Source organism: Lagenorhynchus albirostris, chromosome 15 (assembly GCF_949774975.1).
Source record: "Lagenorhynchus albirostris chromosome 15, mLagAlb1.1, whole genome shotgun sequence".
Lineage (NCBI taxonomy): Eukaryota > Metazoa > Chordata > Mammalia > Artiodactyla > Delphinidae > Lagenorhynchus > Lagenorhynchus albirostris.
Genome location: NC_083109.1, coordinates 25,395,463 through 25,415,227, shown reverse-complemented (window position 1 = coordinate 25,415,227; position 19,765 = coordinate 25,395,463). Strand labels below are relative to the sequence as shown.

General features: G+C 46.2%; 1 protein-coding gene and 1 pseudogene across 4 annotated transcripts in view; both read left to right on the top strand.

The window, feature by feature from the left end:
* The window catches only part of CBFA2T2 (CBFA2/RUNX1 partner transcriptional co-repressor 2), a 168,481-nt gene extending 155,405 nt beyond the window's left edge, over positions 1–13,076 (top strand). For 3 of the 4 annotated variants that reach the window (XM_060123352.1, XM_060123350.1, XM_060123353.1), the window contains 3 exons: positions 2,183–2,251; positions 5,135–5,325; positions 9,847–13,076. In XM_060123352.1, coding sequence (XP_059979335.1) covers positions 2,183–2,251; positions 5,135–5,325; positions 9,847–10,146 — 560 coding nt within the window. In that variant the 3' untranslated portion in view covers positions 10,147–13,076. The remainder of the gene's footprint in view (positions 1–2,182; positions 2,252–5,134; positions 5,326–9,846) is intronic. The other variant, XM_060123351.1, reaches the window with a different exon arrangement.
* Positions 13,077–16,641: 3,565 nt separating this feature from the next.
* On the top strand, positions 16,642–17,492 carry LOC132505703 (ATP synthase subunit O, mitochondrial-like; annotated as a pseudogene).
* The last annotated feature ends 2,273 nt before the right edge of the window (positions 17,493–19,765 follow it).

Below are 19,765 nucleotides of genomic sequence, written 5' to 3'. Positions count from 1 at the left end.
TTTTCCCACCCTGAAGCAGCAGAGATATGAACAATTGTTGAGCTCTCAATCCAGGATACATCCAGGACACCACAGCTATTCCCCCAAAAATGTTCCCTCACATTGACCTAGTAACTGAAAAGGCACCCTATCCAAAGGCATGGCTAAATGAGGGGCCATCTGTGATCAGATTCTTTCCCCACCCACCCACTTCAAGCTCCCAGTTTTCCCCAGGGAGAATGACTCCTCTTATGGCAAGCCTAGCATGTTCCACAGAAGACAGCCATTAGTCTCAAAAAGACTACCAAAAAAATTGAGACAGAGACATTGGTAACTAAGGGATATCTCTCCCCCACCCTACCCACAGAGGTGCCTCTTGAGCCAACCATTGATTAGCAACATTGTGTGGAATATCCAGCACAGCAGGACGTCAAATACTTGTAGTACAATTCTTTTAAAAGGAATCTCAAGCTAATTCTCAGGTATCTCTCACCATCTGAACCTTCACAAATACTCCCTGTCACAGCTCACAGAAACTTACCCGAAGTTCACCACCCAAATCATGAACCTTGCATCGAAGCTCTGCAAGTGAGAGGGTGTAGAGTGCAGCGTGAGCGTGGTCCTGAATCGACTCTTCTCCAACCAGGACTACAGGTCTTGCTGGTGTTGTTTAGAAACATTGCTTTGCATTGAGGGTTTAGCTAGGGTGACTATGGCTATCGTCCTGTCATAACTATTACCAGCACCTCTCTTACTCTCGAAAATGAGGACAATTGGGATGATAAATTATATTGTCACTACAGGTTTACCTCTTCATGGATCCTAGGGTTTCCTCCTCTCAGGTTTCTCAGGGCACTGTCAATCTGTCTGACTTAAACAGTATCTTTCAGTGTCTTTATTTATGCATATTATACATATTTAGTATTTTTATTTCGTTGTTTATTTCTCTTTTAGTACATTTGTTGCATGCATTGTAGAAGGAAATCATAATATCCTAAATAAGTGAGCTACTCAGTGTGGACCAAAACCACTCCAAAAACTACTTGTGTTTTTGTTTGTTTTTTCTTGCATTACGCGGGCCTCTCACTGTTGTGGCCTCTCCCGTTGCGGAGCACAGGCTCCGGACACGCAGGCTCAGCGGCCATGGCTCACGGGCCTAGCCGCTCCGCGGCATGTGGGATCTTCCTGGACCGGGGCATGAATCCGTGTCCCCTGCATCAGCAGGCGGACTCTTAACCACTGCACCACCAGGGAAGCCCTCCATTTATAGTTATTATAAAATATTGGCTGTATTCCCTGTGTTGGATAATACATCCTTGTAGTTTATTTACTTTATACATAATAGTTTGTACTTTTTAATCCCCTACTCCTATTTTGCCCCTCCCCGCCTTCCCTATCCCTACTGGTAACCATTAGTTTGTTCTTTATATCTGTGAGTCTGTTTCTTTTTGGTTATATTGACTAGTTTGTTTTAGTTTTTAGATTCCACATATAAGTGATAACATACAGCATTTGTCTTTCTTTGTCTGACTTATTTCACTAAGCACAGTACCATCCAGGTCCATCCACATTGTTGCAAATGGCAAAATTTCATCCTTTTTTATGGTTGAATAGTATTCCTGTGTGTGTATGTACCACATCTTTATCCTTTGTATGTTGATGGACACTTAGTTTACTTCCATATCTTGGCTATTGTAAATACTGCTGCTATGAACATTGGGGTGCATGTATCTTTTCAATTTAGAGTATTCGTTTTCTTCAGATATATACCCAGGTGTAGAATAGCTGGATCATATGGTAGTTCTGTTTTTAGTTTATCGAGGAACTGCCATACTGTTTCCTACAATGTCTGCACCAATTTATATTCGCTCCAACAGTGTACGAGGGCTTCCTTTTCTCCACACCCTCACCAATGTTTGTTATTTACAGTCTTTTTGATGACAGCCATTCTGACAGGTTTGAGGTGATATTCTGGTTTTGGTTTGCATTTCTCTGATGATTAGCAATGTTGAGCATCTAAAAATTAAGTGTACTGTTTATAATCTGATTTTATTCCTTGTCAGAACATTTTTTCCAGTAAATGAATGTATATGTTTGAATCTTTCTACATGGTGAATGAGAGATCTGATAAGTTTTTCACAACAGTAAAACATGTCAATTATAGACAGCTTCTGACCCTATGTTGTTTCTCTCTCTTCTGTAGATTCTCAGCGGGAATTCAACAGTAGGCCAGGAACAGGATATGTACCTGTGGAGTTTTGGAAAAAAACTGGTATGTCTGTCTGCTTATAGGTCACATGTACTCACTAATTTATATGAGTGTAGAGCACATATTTGGGGGAAAGGTGGTTTTCTCACAACTTCCTCTTCAAAAGCTCTAGGCTCCTGCCTCTCCCCCTTCAGCTTGTCCCACCTTCTGGACTGCCTGTCATGTTACTTGCTGATTAAGAATTTGGAATGACTCCCTACAATCCATCCAAGTCCTTATCACCCCCTTCTACTGGGAGGTGTTAAGTAACCGACTCTTCCTTCCCTATTTATATGCCCTGTTTCTGGGTGTATAGCTTAATTCGTTTCTGCCTGTTCCCGTCACTGTGTTCTCACGCTCCCACATTTGATTTATTCTGCTCTTCCTTTCATCTTCACTGTCTTTAGCTGCATCACGACTGTTCTTGGTAGGTGTCATTTTCTACAAGAATAAGGGAGGGTAGGAACTGCTTGTTAAGACAGGGGATTACACTAACCTCATATCCCTGATATTACCTTATCCAATACTAGCCTTCTTTTCCTTCTTGCCTCCCTTTCTCAGTGAAATTTTTGTAGTCCAATATACAGTTTTTGGTTTTCTTCCTAAGATAAAATTTATTTCTACAAAAAAGTTAATACCAGTTGATATCAAGACCATAATATAAACAGATGGACAAAAGATAGGAACACACACCTCATGAGAAAAACAAATTAACCATATTGCAAAATGTTTATTCTCACTGACAGTCAGGAAAGTACAAGGTAATGCAACCCTGACCAATTATCCCCCAAAGTCTTTAACACCTAATTACTGACAAAATTTTAGAGGACCCTGTTAATGACACTAAATAATTCATCAGAGATTTATATATGAAATTATTAAGTGTTACCAACCATGAACACATGGAAATTTTGAAATCATTTTTCACTGGCATGCTTTTGAATCTTAAAAGGGAATGATCCAGGGACTTCCTTCGTGGTCCAGTGGTTAAATTAAGCTTCTGCTGCAGCGGGGGCATGGGTTTGATCCTGGGTTGGGGAACTAAGATCCTGCATGCCACACGGCACGGCCAAAAAAATAAAAATAAATTTAAAAAATAATAATAAAAGGGAATGATCCAGATTTAGGCATGCAAATTGTTAAAAAAGCAGCAGTATGTAAAAAGACACTGTTTTTAGTGTATTCTTGGAGCAAGGGAGAGGCAGCCCAGGAAATGCCCACATATCCATGAATGGTTATATGAATTTTATAGTGTGGCACCACAACAGAATATTATCTTACCATTAAAAATAATTTGGAAAACTACATAGCGCCTCGGAAAAATCTCTGCAGTTGGAAATGGGGATGTGTATATTATACTACCAAGAAGTAGAATTGTGGGAAACGAAGTTAGTAATTGTAAAGGTAGAGTGAAAAATTACCATGCGCAAGATCTCTTTGATAACTAGTGATTTTCTACTTGAGAGGTAACCTTTGGTTAACTATGGTTAAGAGCCTACCTTTGGCGTGGGCCAGCTAAATTTGAGTGCTTGTTCTGTGACAGTGCCATCTGTGACCTTAGATGACCTTCAGCAAGGTAGATTTCCAAACTGTGATTCTTACTGATTCATCTTTAAACTGAGAAGGTAAAATACACTTAGGAGCATTTCTATGTTGGCTCAATAAGAGACACTCAACAGCTACCTGGGAAATTAAAAGAGGTCTATGAAAGGTAGCTGTGGTGGGCCACAGTGGACCTGCGTGGACACCAAGAGTAAAGTAGTGGAGTCAGTGTCTGATCAGCTCAGCATCATCCTTGACCTTTAGGGTGAAAACTTGCTTTTCTTGGCTGGAGCGATATGATGGAAAGTTCTAGGATGGCAACACTGTGTCTAGACCTCTTTTGAGCCTAGGCCATGTGCAAGAGCCAAGCAGTAAGGGAGTTTCCTTAGGCTTCTGAGTTGTCCAGTTTTGTGGACTCAGAAGGGAGGTCATTCACACTGGGACTTAGGACTGAAGCTCAAATGCATAGCATATGTCATTTGGAGTGTACATCCTATGAAACCAAGCAGGGCAGTGGTGCTGGGAGGAACTGATCAGGAATCAAGTGGGGTGATGGCAACTGGACAGGGCTTTGGAGGCCCAGGGCACCTAGCAGCCCGGAACTGTATCTTCAGGCAACATTTCTCTACTGAGTTCAGTCTCACATACCTAACTGCCTCCTGGTCATTTGTACCTGGATGCACCTCAACATTCTCACTTGCCTTCACATCAGCATTTTGCTTACTGTCTGTTTCATTGCGTAGCAGTTCCATTCTTCGCCTTTACCTCCACCTCCAGACCCTTAGATGTACCAGCTCATTCTGTCTCATCGCCTTTTCTGTGCCACTTGCTTCTGCCTAAATTCAGAGTCTCTTTTTATCAGCCAGATTATTGCCCCAACCTCTCAGTTGGTATCTCTGTCTTCAGTCTTTTCTCCATGCATAGAACCCTTTAGGGTTTCACATTTGCTTTAGAAGAAAGGGCAAATTCCTTAGCGGGGAATGCAAGACTTTCTAAAAATTCATTTCCACCTACCATCTCAACCAAGACACATATTCCTGATCCTCCTCTGCCACTTATAGAGCTGACCACTTTTCCCCTTGAAACTGTTGTCTCTTATACTGACATGTATCTTGGCACCTCAGCCACCTTTATACTTGATCACAGTTGTGAGAATATAGATACATCTTAGTCACCGAGGTCTCCCCAGTCCCTAGCATGAATGGACAAGTGAGGATAAGAATAAAAGTGAATGCTGTCATAAGTTCAACCCTGTGTATTTTTAGAAAAGTCGTCAGATTTCACCTCTGTCCCTTCTTAGAAATGATGTGGAGTGGGAGGGGAAAGATTTCTCGGCCAGTTGATTTTACTGTCACTTTCTTCTAGAAGAAGCTGTGAATAAGGTGAAAATTCAGGCCATGTCAGAAGTACAGAAAGCCGTTGCTGAGGCAGAGCAAAAAGCCTTTGAAGTGATTGCTACCGAGAGAGCTCGGATGGAGCAGACAATAGCGGATGTCAAACGGCAGGCCGCAGAGGACGCCTTTCTCGTCATAAATGAGCAAGAAGAGTCGACGGAGGTCAGAGCACTATTGGGCTGCGGGCTGGGGCTGGGGCGGCTGGAGTGACCAAGCCCACTGCTTCCCTCTCAAGTGCTGGGTAGTAAGGGCCAACAGTCCGCTCTTGAGCTAGATGATTATGATTTTTATTCAGTACCAGAGAGATTTGTTTCTCAATTATTATATTCTTGTATATTGGCTCATTATATTGGTTTAAGTTTTGAAAACTCACCCTAAAGACAGTTTGCGGACTTGCGTGACCACGAGGACCACCACTGCCTGAGTGGGCCTGCTGTGTGCCAGGTACAGAGCGAAGTGTGTATGTGGTCTTTGTGGTCCTCACAGTGACCCTGTGAGGTGTGGGTGTTGTTGGAGTCCAGTTTTACAAATGAGGAGACTGGGGCTCAGGGAATTTGACGTAATCCCACATCGCTGAAGCCAGAGTAGAAAGGAGATGCAGGGTCCTGTAGCATCAGATCTGTTTACAGAAAGGATAGTCCTTTCATGGATTGAAGTGACAGATCGGGCAGGCCTGCCTGACTGCCTACGGCCCCAGGATGTGGTGATGCTTCTATACAGGACACTCTTGTACCATAATGAGGACAGCAAACTGAAAAGAAAAGGCATGTGACAAAAACATAACAGTCCTTTCGAATGTAATGAGCTTTTTCTGTAACTTTCATTTTAGTCACTTTTCAGCTTTAAGACAAACTTTAAGTCCTGAAACAAGCCTGTTTCTGTAAGTAGATAGAGCCCATCTAGTCTTTGGGATATTCTCTTGAAGTTATAAAGAACTGAGATTTTTTTGTTGGTTTGTTTTTTTTGTTTTGTTTTGTTTTGTTTTGCGGTACGTGGGCCTCTCACTGTTGTGGCCGCTCCCGTTGTGGAGCACAGGCTCCTGACGCGCAGGCTCAGCGGCCGTGGCTCACGGGTGCAGCTGCTCCGCGGCATATGGGATCTTCCCGGACCGGGCACGAACCCATGTCCCCTGCATCGGCAGGCGGACTCTCAACCACTGCGCCACCAGGGAAGCCCGGTTTGTTTTTTAAATGACAGAAATTTTATTTTCTCATCCTCTTTAAATGATCTTTTTCAGTGTTACAGTGTTAAGCATGGCAATGTGAAGATGAAAATGCCTAAATATCATGTTGCCATTCACAGAGGATGTGGAAAAAGTCCTTATTGTAGCACTTGCAACTGAATTGTGAGAAAATATTTCCTTTAACTCTCCCCATTTCCTTCTCCCCTCCTACTTTTTTCTGTTGTGTATTTAATTCCTTATCTATAGCCATCCGTATCAATACCTATATTTGTCCATATTTATCTACTTTTATATCTATGTTTATCTTTAACTATGTGTTTCTCCGAAGAAAGAATGTAACATTTTGGCTAAGAGTATGAGTTCTGGATCTGGATTGCATGGTTTGAATCCCAGCTCTCCATTTATAGCATTGTGCTTTAAAGGAGCTAGAATTTTAAGCAATGCACAAAGAGGCTTACAGGTGAGGCACACACCAGCATCCATCCCAGCAAACTTCCTTCCAAAACAGGGGCAGGATAGCAGGGCCTAAGCTCTGAGTAATTTTGTGTTGGACCAGGAGAGCTGATTTCCTTCCATTTCATTCAGAAAGTTCTACTTGACATCTAGAGGTATCCCTGGAGTTTTTCATCCATCCTGTGAGAGGTGGTTTGGTATAGCGTAAGGAGCCCAGGAGCCCTAAGTGCTAGTCCCACCCAGTTCCCCTCACACTGGCCGCATACCCTTCAGGAGTCAGTCTCCTTCTCTGTATAGTGGGTGTGTAGCAGCCCCTGTCCTGCTGGTCTTACACTTTTCAGGAAGATATAATTAGATCATGGTTGTGGAAGTGGTTTTGTTTTTTTTTTTTAATCAATTTATTTATTTTATTTATTTATTTTTGGCTGTGTTGGGTCTTCGTTGCTGCGTGCGCTTTCTCTAGTTGCGGCGAGCGGGGGCTACTCTTTGTTGCAGTGCATGGGCTTCTCATTGCGGTGGCTTCTCTCGTTGCAGAGCACAGGCTGTAGGCACGCAGGCTATAGTAGTTGCGGCACGCGGGCTCAGTAGTTGTGGCTCGTGGGCTCCAGAGCACAGGCTCAGTAGTTGTGGTGCACGGGCCCAGTTGCTCTGCGACATGTGGGATCTTCCTGGTCCAGGGATCGAACCTGTGTCCCCTGCACTGGCAGGCGGATTCTCAACCACTGCGCCACCAGGGAAGCCCCTGTGGAAGTGTTTTTAAACTGCAATGCGCTGTTTAGACAGAAGGGATTTTGTTATGTTGTTTACGACATAGGTGTGTAAGCTGTGGCAGCTCTTGCTCTTGCAGAACAGCTGCCTCCTTTGAGGCCAGACTGAAGCATCTCCCCTGGAATGCCTCAGGTAGAGGGATGAAGTGAGAGGTCCCCTTCTGTCCCCAGCCTGGATTTCCTGGCGAACATAATGGGCTAGCAGTTGACCATAAGATAGGAATCATTTCTCCTTTAGGCCAGGTTTGAAATAAGGTCAGGGAGCTCTGGGATGGGTCCCAAGGATTTTGACAAGCCCCGGGTCATTCTGATACAGGTGTTCCCTGGGCCACTTTGAGTAATAACTGGCATAGACTGATGGCCCATGCTTGACAAAGGAAATTCTGGAATCCCATCTCTGACTTCCTTGGCCAGTAACTCAGAAGGTTCATAACCTTACCCATTAATTACAAAGCCCTTTTTGGCCACATGCATTGCTCCAGCTTTGACAAATGCTGATTTGAAGGGTGACTACCACAATAAACCTTTTGTCATGTTTCTTGGCAAAAAGGCTTTTGGTGAAATCAGGGAAAAGCCACAGAGACAGGGAATGTAAAGTGTCCTTTTCACCCTGGCTTCTCTGACCCTAACCACATTGTTCCTGCATTTCTATGATCCCACCTCTGTGGGAGGCTGTTAATCTTGTTTTATTGTATCCCATCAATCATGTAATAAATATTTTAAATGTAACGGTGGCCAAGGTGAAAGCACCATTGGTTTAATACTGTGCCCCAGTTTGAGATGTTCTTGCAGACTTGGACAGAGGGAGTAGAGGCCAATGTTTCCACAGCAGCCCCATGAAGGCAACTGAGTTCTTCCCCACATGCAATAATGTTCTACCAAAGCATTGTTTGGAGTCAGCCTATCAGGCTCCAAAGTATGAAATTCTCTGGAATGCAGTTTGCTTGGGGATCTTTAATGATCCTCAGAATTACTTCTGTCCCATCTTGGTCCTCCAGTGTTGGTGTTGGCAAGGTTGGGGCAGTCCTTAGAGTGTATTTCCTGAGAAACCTGTTGTGTTAGAAGGGAATCTGCAGTCCCTTTCTAAGGCTTTTTGAAACTAAACTTGTACATTGGGTATAGTGGAGCCAGGCGGTCTGGGTTCCAGGCTTTGCATAACCACGTGATCATTTTATAACCTCAGACAAGTTTCTGCCTGCTGGCCCTCAGTGTCCCACCTGTACAATGCAAGAGGTGGGCAAGGTGGCCTCAGGTCCTTCTTGGCCCTTATCAGTTGTTTTGCACTTGCGCAAGTGTTCTGATTTCATTGGGAACAGTATCTGTCTTCTCTGAGTGTCAGGCCAGGCCTCGTGATTGGCTTCTGCCATTCTGGAGAACTTGCAGGGGAGAGGGCAGCTGGCTGACTGATCAAGTCCTTCCTGACACCTAAGAAGAAAGCCTTGTTTTCCTGATAGCTTCACCTGACCAATGCCATAAGGCTTTTCTCTTATAAGTGGGTCATGGAGACCTCAAGTGCAGAACACTCATGTGTCACTAGTGAAGTCCTCACAGGAGCCTACAGGGAGGAAAGTACCAAGGGGCAGGTGCTGGGAGCTTTCCTCTAGGAAAGTGCAAAGAATAGTAGGAAAACTCCCTGATGTAGACCTCAGGGCCTTAGGTTCTAAGGTATTGCAGGGGGCTCCTACAGACAAGCCAGAAAGATTCCCATGATCCTCAGCCCACCTCTGATGGAGATGCATCACTGAAAGGAGAATGAGCACAGAGAGAGTAGCACAGCTTCCCACCCTCCTGGTCACTCACCCAGGTCCTCTGGCAGGTGACTTTTTTAAAGATCAGGTGTTGTCAGTGAACACAACAAAGGTCATTTCTTCATTGGGAAGGGCAAGGAAGAAAACTGTCTAAGCACCTGTGTGGTCTTGGAATAGATAGCTATAATGGGGGAACCCTGGGACAGAATTTGGTTTGGCTGTTGAGGATTAAAATGTGAGTCAAAACAATGAATTGATGCCTTTAGCAGGACTTCCAGCTGCCCTACAATGTCTTCACATACCCCTCATCTCACTGTCCCATCAGCCCAGGATAGGTAGTTTTCCTGTTGTACAGATGAAGGAAACTCAGAACACAGATAACAGTAGAGGCAGGGCAAGCACAGGTGCGCGTGGCTCCAAAGTCCACTCTCTCCCCATACAGCCCCACCTGCTGTTTTACAGTGCAGGTGACAAGTTATGACAAGCCTGCCCCCCAGGACCCTAGCAGCTAACGGATGCCTGTGTCTTGCAGAACTGCTGGAACTGTGGCCGCAAAGCCAGTGAGACCTGCAGTGGCTGCAATATCGCACGATACTGCGGCTCTTTCTGCCAGCATAAGGATTGGGAGCGCCACCACCGCCTCTGTGGCCAGAACCTGCACGGCCAGAGTCCTCACAGCCAGAACCGGCCACTGCTTCCTGGAGGGAGGGGCTCCTCAGCCCGGTCCGCCGACTGCAGTGTGCCAAGTCCAGCCCTGGACAAGACCTCGGCAACCACCTCGCGCTCCTCAACACCTGCCTCTGTGACAGCCATCGACACCAGCGGACTCTGAGCCCCAGACTCGCTTCCCCCTGATGACCTCACAGCACGACAGACTCTGCACAGGAGGTTGGCTGCTTGAACCAGTGCAAGTAGCTGTCGGGTCATCATCAAGAGAAGTGGAGGCAGGAAGACTTCAAGCCCCGGCAAACACTGCTCCCCAGCCTCTCCACACACTTGCCCCAGTTCCCCGTCTGTGTCCTTGGGGGAAGTCATGTGCACACAGGCAGCTGGCTGGAGCTGCCTCCTCCATGGCTTCCTGGTTTGTTCCTCTCCCAGCTGAAGCTGGGATGGCCGGCCACTTTTCTGTGTAGCCCGCCAGCTCCCCTCCCTGCCTCGTGAGGCAGCAGACTGTCGAATGAACCCTGCCAGGCTGGAGGCAGCTCACCCCATGTGCTGTCCCCTACTCCATCGTCCTCCCATGGCAGAGGCCTGGAGACTGATAGCAAGCCGGGAGGAGGCCTCTCTCCCAAAGGGAGTTCCCCTTGCCCCTAACAGCTCCTTGAGCCCACCCTCAGCAGGTGCCACTGATTGGTCCCGTGGGGACTTGGGCAGGCCAAAAGCAGCACTCAGGACTCCCTCCTCGACCCTGCTGTTCAGACTTAAGATTCTCAGAAACCACAGGAAAGAAGTCACCATTTCAGTAAAAAGCACCCATAATAAAAAATAAAACTTCACCAAGCATCACAGATCATTTTGGACAAGATTTTCTAACCTGGCTGGCTATTTTAGTTTGGGACCCATTTTTTTTTTCTCTTATTTGATTTTGCTTATGCAGAAAATAGTTTTCAGCGCATGGATTGGTCTGAGGGAGAATGAGACTCAATTGTGGATAGTCTGTTCCCTCTGAGCATGTTTGCCAAACTAATATCACATTATTGAATGGATCATCTATTGGAAATGCAGAACGTTTTGTCACCACTTGGCTCTTTGCACAGTTGTCTTGTTCTGTGTCCTTTTATCTCAGACCACGCATGTCCAGGTCCCTGCGTGGATCTTCTTCCCGTGGTCTCTATTTGGCACCTCTGAAGCCGTAGTTGACCCACAGGATGCGATGTGGTGTGGCTACGACTTGCCTCACCAATCAAGGCCTGGTCACTTCTGAGCAACCCTTTTGGACCTGAAGGAATTCTTCAAACCTTGTCATTATGTCCTATATCAATTTATTATTGGGCATACAATCTGTTTCCCTTCTCTTGTTTTGTTGGTACCTGCCCTCTTTGAGCTAAGAAAAGTTCTGTGAATTGTGACAACCATTTGAGAGAGCCTGACCAATTTTTCTTCCTGTCTTCAGGGAGTTTTCCAGCTGCTTACCTAGCTCTCTGAACATAACATCACCTATAGTCCCTTTAAAACGTTAGGAACTGCCACACACGTTCTTCCCTGTCATTCAAGTTTTATTGGGAGCCCAAGGACTTTGACCCTCCCCCACTCCACCTCCAAGCCTTCAGCGCCCTCTTGCGGCAAGGTCCCGCTGGCCCTGGAAAGCTCAGCTTTAGATGGCCAATTTCTGTGCATTGGCCAGAGTGAATTGAAAGCTCTCAGTAAGGTATCAGCATAGGTAACGTTGTCCTTACATATAGGTGTATCTTACTTTAAGAACTTTAAGTCCCTAATTTACCTTACCCAAGGATTTTCTGTCTTAAAAGAAACTCAGAACAAGGCACCTTTAGAATACCTGGATTTCTGCTACATAAAGTAAGACATCCCCAGAGAAAGAATAACAGAATAGTTACTTTATTGTGGAACTCCTTAAGCTGTAGCAGTTGGGGTGTCCTGACTAACAGAGATGAAATCAGAACCCCAGACAGGAGTTGCCTACATTTCCCTGAGATATAGGATGTCCCCTGAGAGGAGGTCGCTGAGCCTGTAAACCTGTTGCAGCAAGAGGGTGTCTCGTGGTGTCCGCTGGGTCTGTCCTCAGCTCCCTTTTTCATTGGCAAGTTGGATGAACACCTAGGCATGTTCTTTAAGCCTTCAGTGGCCACAGGACTAGCCAGGGTAGCTCAGGTTTTTTCGGGTTGGAATAAAGAGCCAAAACCAACCGAATACTGTTCGTCAGGGCTCGATGTCAAGGTCTACAGGTAAGGTTTAGGATTAGTGTGCAGGTAGGTCCTAGCTCACTTTTGTGGAGTGTGGTTCCAATGACAGCTTAATTTTCAGAAGTTTTGTAATGCTATTCTAAACGGCTTTGCTCATGTGCTACCCAGAGGCCAAGCTGAAAGGCAGTGTTCCACACTACAGTTCAGATCTCAGGCCTTTTGCTGTATTAATTTTGGTCAGTTTCACACATAGGTTGCTAGGGCATCTGTCCAAGACTTCCTATTTAAATGTAAACAGTCCCTTTCTCCACCTCCCGCTCTTCTGAAATTCTCCAGCTCTCTGGTTAGGAGGAGAAGGGACACTATTTTGGGATGGGGTGAGGGGACTGGAGGGCAGGGGTGAGTCCAGGTTCCCCACTTGGTTTCCCGTGTCTGCTGATAATCCAGCTGCCAGGTTGAGGGTGCAGATTCAGGCTTCCCCCTTTCATTTAATTAGATTTAAAATAATAGACTGCTTAGAGGATCAACCTTTATAGTTTGAGGGGACAAAAAAAGACATAATGGTGGTACTGAAGGTATTGTCAGGGTAGTCATAGGCTCTTCAATATTATCCTGGAAACCAAAAGCAGATGTGACACGTGATGGGACATCATTGTCCTCTCCCCGGTGAGGAGAGGTTGCAGGAGCCAGAGAAGACCAGAAGTGGCCAACATGGGAGCTGTCTTTAAATGTTCTGAGGGAAGCTTGAGGGCTGGATCCCCAGAATTTCAATCATCCTTTGGGGCCACACTGCCTGCACCAGGCCTGACTCCATCCAGTGGTGAGAACAGACTCAGGTTAGTTCTACCTGCTCAGGAATAGGCAGCCCTCCTCCTGAGCTGTGAGCACCCCACTTGGGAGCATCCTTGCAGCCCCCACGATGGGGCTCAAGCAGATCTGCTCAGGCACAGTCATGTGACCCTGAGGTCACAGCAAGTGCATCTTCTCTTAGACAGTGCTGAGTCAGGTATGTCTCTCAGTGGATCTAAGACTGGAAACAAGACCCATCTCCCCAGCATGGGTCCATGCCTGGCATCGGCTGCAGTGGGCCCTCTGCAGTGTGGATGACCTTTGTACATCTGGGCCAGCTGGTCCACCAGGAGCTCCTCACTTCTTGGTGTCAACATGAGCATCTTCAGCTTCTAGACAGCAAATCTACACTTTACTTTGTACAGCCTTGTCCCAAAGTCAGATTGATCCCCAGTGCTGTCACCTGCTTGCAAAGGGTAGACCTTGTTATGGGTAGTTCCAGAAGATATCTCAGCAAGTGGGCTTGAAGTTTCAACAACACAATTGGAATTGTGTGGTCCTGAGTTCTTCGGGATGAAAGCATAAATGATGACCAGGTGGCTGTTTGTCTTGGAAATTGTAGATGGGATTATGGATTGAGTAAATCATTTAAAATAGAACTCATCTTGGAGGCTTTCTTCAGCACTGGTTTCCAGGCTCCCAGGTCAATAGACCAAGCCAAGTTTCTTAGTTTTTTTTTTTTTTTTTTTTTAAGCTATTTACAAAGAACTAGGTGGTGGCAGGTTTGAACCAAATGTAAGAAAAGCTAGAGAGACCTGGACTGTTCCAGCATGGGCCAGCCGGCCAGCTGTCAGGAAGGAGTCCTGCCTGGGGTGGAGTGGGGTGTTGTACAGGGTGAGCTGTTGAATAGGGCCCTTCCAACCCTGTAGTTATTGTGAAACCAAAATGTTGACTACCTGCCTCTTTGCCCACGTGCATTGACATGCTCAATTCCAAAGATGATGGTGCAGGCGACCTTTTCCATCGTGAGCCAGGAGAAGGTTGAGGCCTGAGGGCGGACCTTGCATCCACCCTTTGCCTCCACAGCCCCAGAGGTGGAGCTTCCCCTGCTACCCCATCTGGTTAGACCCACAGCTGCCCAGTGTACACTCATTGATCCTTATACCAAATAGGACATGCGCAGCTGGCAGCTGGCAGGGACAGCGCCGTCCCGGCACTGGAGTTGGCAAGAGAGAAGCAGCAATAAGCATTAGGCGAATGGCTGAAAGTGCCGTTTGGCTAAGAGGCTTTCGAAGTTCCTGATGAGGCTACAAAAGCTCTGTCCATAAAAGAAAGCCAATAATGTAAATAAATCAAAAACTAAGCTTCCAAGTGTGGTTTTCTAAGGGGGATGATGAATGTGAAACCACCCACGGGATGCGGTAGATTCGGTTTTTCTGTGCTTTGTCATTCTACTCTGATAGGAACTTTTGTTACTTAACTCTGTGCATAACTTATTTAATGTACTGTATAAATGAACCAAAACTGTTAAATATGTATTTAGTTTGTTCTACTTAAAGTAGTCAATAAAAAGGCTATATTCCTTTTCTGACTCAAGCTGGAATGGGACTAGGAGGGAAGGTGGTGCGTGTAGTTCTGTAAGACGTCCTGCCGGCAGGCTTCTGCGTCCCCTCTGCCTTGTTCCTCGATCTTCAGAGATGGGGTGGGGCTCCACTGGTTCTTGCTATGGCTTGAGAGCACCCAGCGGAATGAACGCAGGAGGTACTGCTAAGAAGGCGGTTCCAGCTTCTGGACCTCTGGGAAGCCAAGTGCCAACAACAGCTACAGATAACTCCCAAATCCTTGTTAGCTCTTCACCATTAAGTGATCTTTTAATGAGGAAAATACAACCACAGAAAGTTTGAAAAATAGAGTAGTGGATCTGTAGGTACTTTTTTCTAATAACTCTTATGTTATTTCCTTAAACGTTTTTAACATACCTGGACTTGGGAATATTCATTCATTTCCTTTTTATACTGAGGCTAAATCATAAGCTCACTGTTGCCTTCTCATTTATTTGCTTAATGATTGTGTGATTTAATCAAGGCCATAATTTTCTGTTGTTTGTTTTGCTGTGCCATGCAGCTTGTGGGATCTTAGTTCCCCAACCAGGGATTGAACCCGGGCCCTCAGCAGTGAAATCCCGGAGTCCTAACCACTGGACGGCCAGGGAATTCTCTCAAGGCCATAATTTAACTGTTCACCTCCTGTTGGGCAGTTGGATTGCTTTCAAATTTTCCCTAACATACTGAAGTGAACATTTTCCTTAGCATGATTTATTTCTTTGGGATAATTTTCCAAAGTGGGATTTCTAGAACTGAACATTTCTTGGATCCTTGAAACCTGTGTTCAAACTGCTTTCCCTGAAAGCCCCCCAGCTTGCTGTTCCTCCGACAGGACCTAAGTAGTACTTGCATGGCTCTGAGGTGGTCTGACCGGCTGTGACGTAACACAGGTTGCTGCAGGCACACCTGTGTGTACCTGTACATATGAAGTCTTGGGTTATCAGTCCAGTTTCCTAACCAGTGACCTGAGGCCTCACTTCCCAAGGACCTGGCCCCAGCCTCACTCCTGTCACCCGAATGCCCATCTCTGGCCCTAGAACTACTTCTGAGCAGCCTTGCGCCAGAGGCTTGTTGGCACCATCTGCTTCACAGGCCCCCAAAATGCAAAGGGAAGGGTTGGTTACTAGATCTTAGGGTAGGGAGGAGGATGACCTTGGCCTTGGCCCTAGAAGGCAAGGTGTGGGTTTAGCTGTTTCGTGCAGATGGTGCCGACTGCCAGTTTTTCTCAACAGCTGCCCGGTGCTGCAGTCCACCACTCAGCAATTACAGGATCTCAAGCCTCGTGACTGTCAGTCTAGCACAAAAGCACATTTGGTAGACAAGTCAACAATCCACAGTCTGCCTTAGCCCTGGAAAAATGATCCCAGGGACTTGGGATAATATAGTAAAATACCATGTTAAATTTGCTATATAAATAGGCTGAAAATTTTGCCATTATCATAAAACACCTGGATGCCAGATAAATTCTAATGAATTGACTTTTTTTGCTGAGGTCACAGATGAGAAAGTTTAGGAAATCCCCAAGGGACAAAAAAAAGAGTAAGCCGAAACCACAAAGGTAGTTGGGTACAGTAGAGGAAAACTGCTGTTTGGGGGCAAAAGAAATTCCAAGAAGTCAAGAGCTGGAGGGATTAACTGCCTCTAGGGGGACCTGTGGCACTAAGCTTTGAGCCTGTACAAAATAGAGAAACAAAACGGGGACCTCTCCATAAAGCCAGGGCACTGGCTTTGGCCTCAGTGAAAAGGCAAGCAGGGAAAATTGACCTGTCTGCAAAGGGAACTGAGCAGAGAACATCTCTCTGGCCCTGCTGGAAGAAAGAGAAAACCTGACCAGAGACTACTTTATGTCTGCTGTCTCCTGGAGCTGAGGTTCAGATTCTCATTACTCCAGAGGTCAAAGAATCCCTGGACTGAGAAATTAAGATGATTCCAGGCTCGTATCTCCTGGTATCTGGCAGAAGCAAAAATGCAAATCCTCCAGAGAAAAATATTATAATCATATTATTACATATCAACCAAGTATAAATTGTCCAAGATAGTTACTAAAGTTCATGTCCAAGCAAATGAGCCACTATGAGCAACAGTCAGCAGGAACAAAAAATTAACTCAGCTCTCATCAACTCAGGTTTGACCCACAGCCGCCCAGGAGAAGAGGCTGCCCCAGCAGTGCCCAGGCTCTCCCGGCAGGTGCGATGCTTCAGCAGATCTGTGCTCAGGCCATTCATCAAGCCTGTGAGGCCACCATCAAACCTGTGTTCAGATATATGGTATCAAAGGTCGCTATGCCACAGCTCTTTATTCTGCTGCATCTAAACAGAATAAACTGGAGCAAGTAGCAAAAGAATTGTTGAGAGTAGCGCAAATCTTGAAGGAACCTGAAATGGCTGCTTCCATTATGAATCCCTATGTAAAGTGTTACATTGAGGTGAAAAGCCTAAATGACATGACAGCAAAAGAGAGGTTTTCTCAGGACTTCCCTGGCGGTTCAGTGGTTAGAACTCCACGCTTTCACTGCCAAGGAACTGGGTTCGATCCCTGGTCGGGGAACTCAGATCTCCAAAGCCGTACACGGCACAGCCAAAAAAAAAAAAGGTTTTCTCCCCTCACATCCGGTTGGATCAATTTGCTTGCTGAAAATGGTCGCTTGAACAATACCCCTGGAGCCATAGTTCTGACTTTTCTACTATGATGAGTGTCCAGAGTGGAGAAGTACCTTGCAGTCACCACTGTACTTCCTTTAGATGAAGCCACTCTTGCTGAATTAAAAACGGCCCTGAAGAGCTTTCTAAGTAAAGGCCAAGTGTTGAAACTGGAAGTTAAGATTGAGCCATTAATCATGGGTGGAATGATTGTCCGTACTGGAGAGAAATATGTCTTCAAAAACCAAGATTCAGAAGCTGAGCAAAGCAATGCAGATTTTCTAAGTGTTGCTTTTCTGTCAGTGAAAATTCTTAAACTTGGAGCAATAATAAAATGCTTCCCGAACAGGAAAAAAAATTTGATTTAGGCCCCTGGGACTTCAATACTGTTATTATCAGACACAGAATATAAAATAACTATGAAACCTCTAAAAGTGCTGGAAAAAAATTAGCAAAAAGTAAGAGACTAAGGCAGATTTGAAGATAGAATTCTGGAAATTACAATCATTGAAATAGTGCACTATTGAATGGCAGATTAGATGAATCAAAATGAGTGAAGCATTACTGTATGAGAAGGAGATGGAAAAAAAAAAGAGTTGTTCCTTTTGGAAGGCAGTTTTCGAGGGAAGAGCCCTTTCAAATTTTACCAAGAAGGCAGTCAAAAAACTTACTGACTCAGTAGAAAGGGAAATAATTGGCCTGAGATGATACAGTCTCAGAATGATACATGCATCGATCTGAACTCATCCTGCCCGTCTGTGCTTGTTTCTGCTGCTGGAATTTCAAGGTAGTGAGTTGGATGTATCCCGTCCTCCACATCCGCTCTCCCAAGACCATCGGGGAACCAGCAACAAACCACCCCCCATTCTCCAGGGCGGCTTCATTGCCTGGTTCCAGGCGCCCTCTTGTGGACAGAATCAGACCTGCTACCTCTGCTGCCTCCATCCACAAGCCAGATTCCCATCCAGAGTGCACACCCCAGCACCTTTTGCCTTCCCCTTTGCACCAGCCTTTTCTGAGGCTGCCTATCTGCCCCATGAATTCAACTGACTTTCTCTGGGTGCCTCCTAGGGAGTTGCAGAAATGATGAGTACTCAGCACCCACACCACCTACCTTCCAAGGGCTGAGCTCTGAAAAGCCCACATCAGATCCACCCTCCACCTCGTGCTGTGCTTCCATGGCTCTTCTTGCTGCCCTGTCTGCCATCCTGCAGCCCCAGGGCTTGGCCTCACTCCCTCCTTTGTTAAAGCTGCCACCGTCCTCCAGCGTTTCCATTACCAGAGGATGCCTGAAATTTTACTCAGCGATGTTCACGTTTGACGGCAAGTAGCTCTTGGTACCAGACAGCAGTAGATCCAGTTGTGTGATTCAGAGCAAGCACTTGCTTGCTGAGCTTCTGGTTCTTCATGTGTAAATTGGGGATGCTAATGGTGCCTACACCACTGGGCTGTTCTGAGGTGAAATGTGATCATATGGGAGTCACCCTTAGCATAGGGCTTAGCACCCAGGAAGCCCCTGTAAACAGAGGCTGCTGACACAACCTGCTTTTCTTTCTCTCTGCCAATATGTGATGTCCTTGAGGACTCACCTTTGTCCCAGCATCCCGCTGGGAACCTGATGCCTTCCTCAAGTAGTATTTGTTTTGAGAATAACTTTTTTTTTTTTTTGGCCACACGGCGTGGTATGAGGGACCTTAGCTCCCCGACCAGGGACCGAACCCATGCCCCCTGCAGTGGGAGCGCAGAGTCCTAACCACCAGACCGCCAGGGAATTCCTGAGAATAACTTCTTGAAGGCCTTTTGTTTCGACCCATCAGGGTCTGTGTTAAGGGGATTTGGTGTGCATATTTCTCTCTGAGAGCTGGAGGGCAGTGGCAGCCACCTAGACTGTTGCTGTCTCTCCAGCACCTGGCCTGGCACTGACCCAGTCCCTAGGACAGGTTTTGATGTATGCAGGTGAGTCACCAGCACAGGTGGGAGGAAGGTGAGGAGGCAGGTGCAGGGAATGGGTGAAGGGGTAGAGGTGGCAGCTGGCAGAAGGAGTCAGGATCTCCCAGCTTCAGTACTCTGCCTGTCCTTGACCTGGGTGCTGTCACCAGCCCTGGACATTTTGCCATCCCCAGCACCTGGCACAAAGCAGGTGCCCAGTGGTTGTTTTCTTGTTTTTTTTTTTTTTTTTGGATTTATTTATTTTTGGCTGCGTCGGATCTTCATTGCTGCATGCGGGCTTCCTCTAGTTGTGGCGAGCAGGGGCTACTCTTAGTTGCAGTGCGCATGCTTCTCATTGCGGTGGCTTCTCTTGTTGAGGAGCATGGGCTCTAGGCACATGGTCAGTAGTTGTGGCTCGCAGGTTCTAGAGTGCAGGCTCAGTAGTTATGGCACACGGGCTTAGTTGCCCCGCAGCACGTGGGATCTTCCCTGACCAGGGCTCGAACCCATGTCCCCAGCATTGGCAGGCAGATTCTTAACCACTGTGCCACCAGGGAAGTCCTAAGGAGGCAATTCTAGAGTGGATGGGGTAGAGGATGCGAGGGAACAAAGCTCTAAAGGGGAGTTGC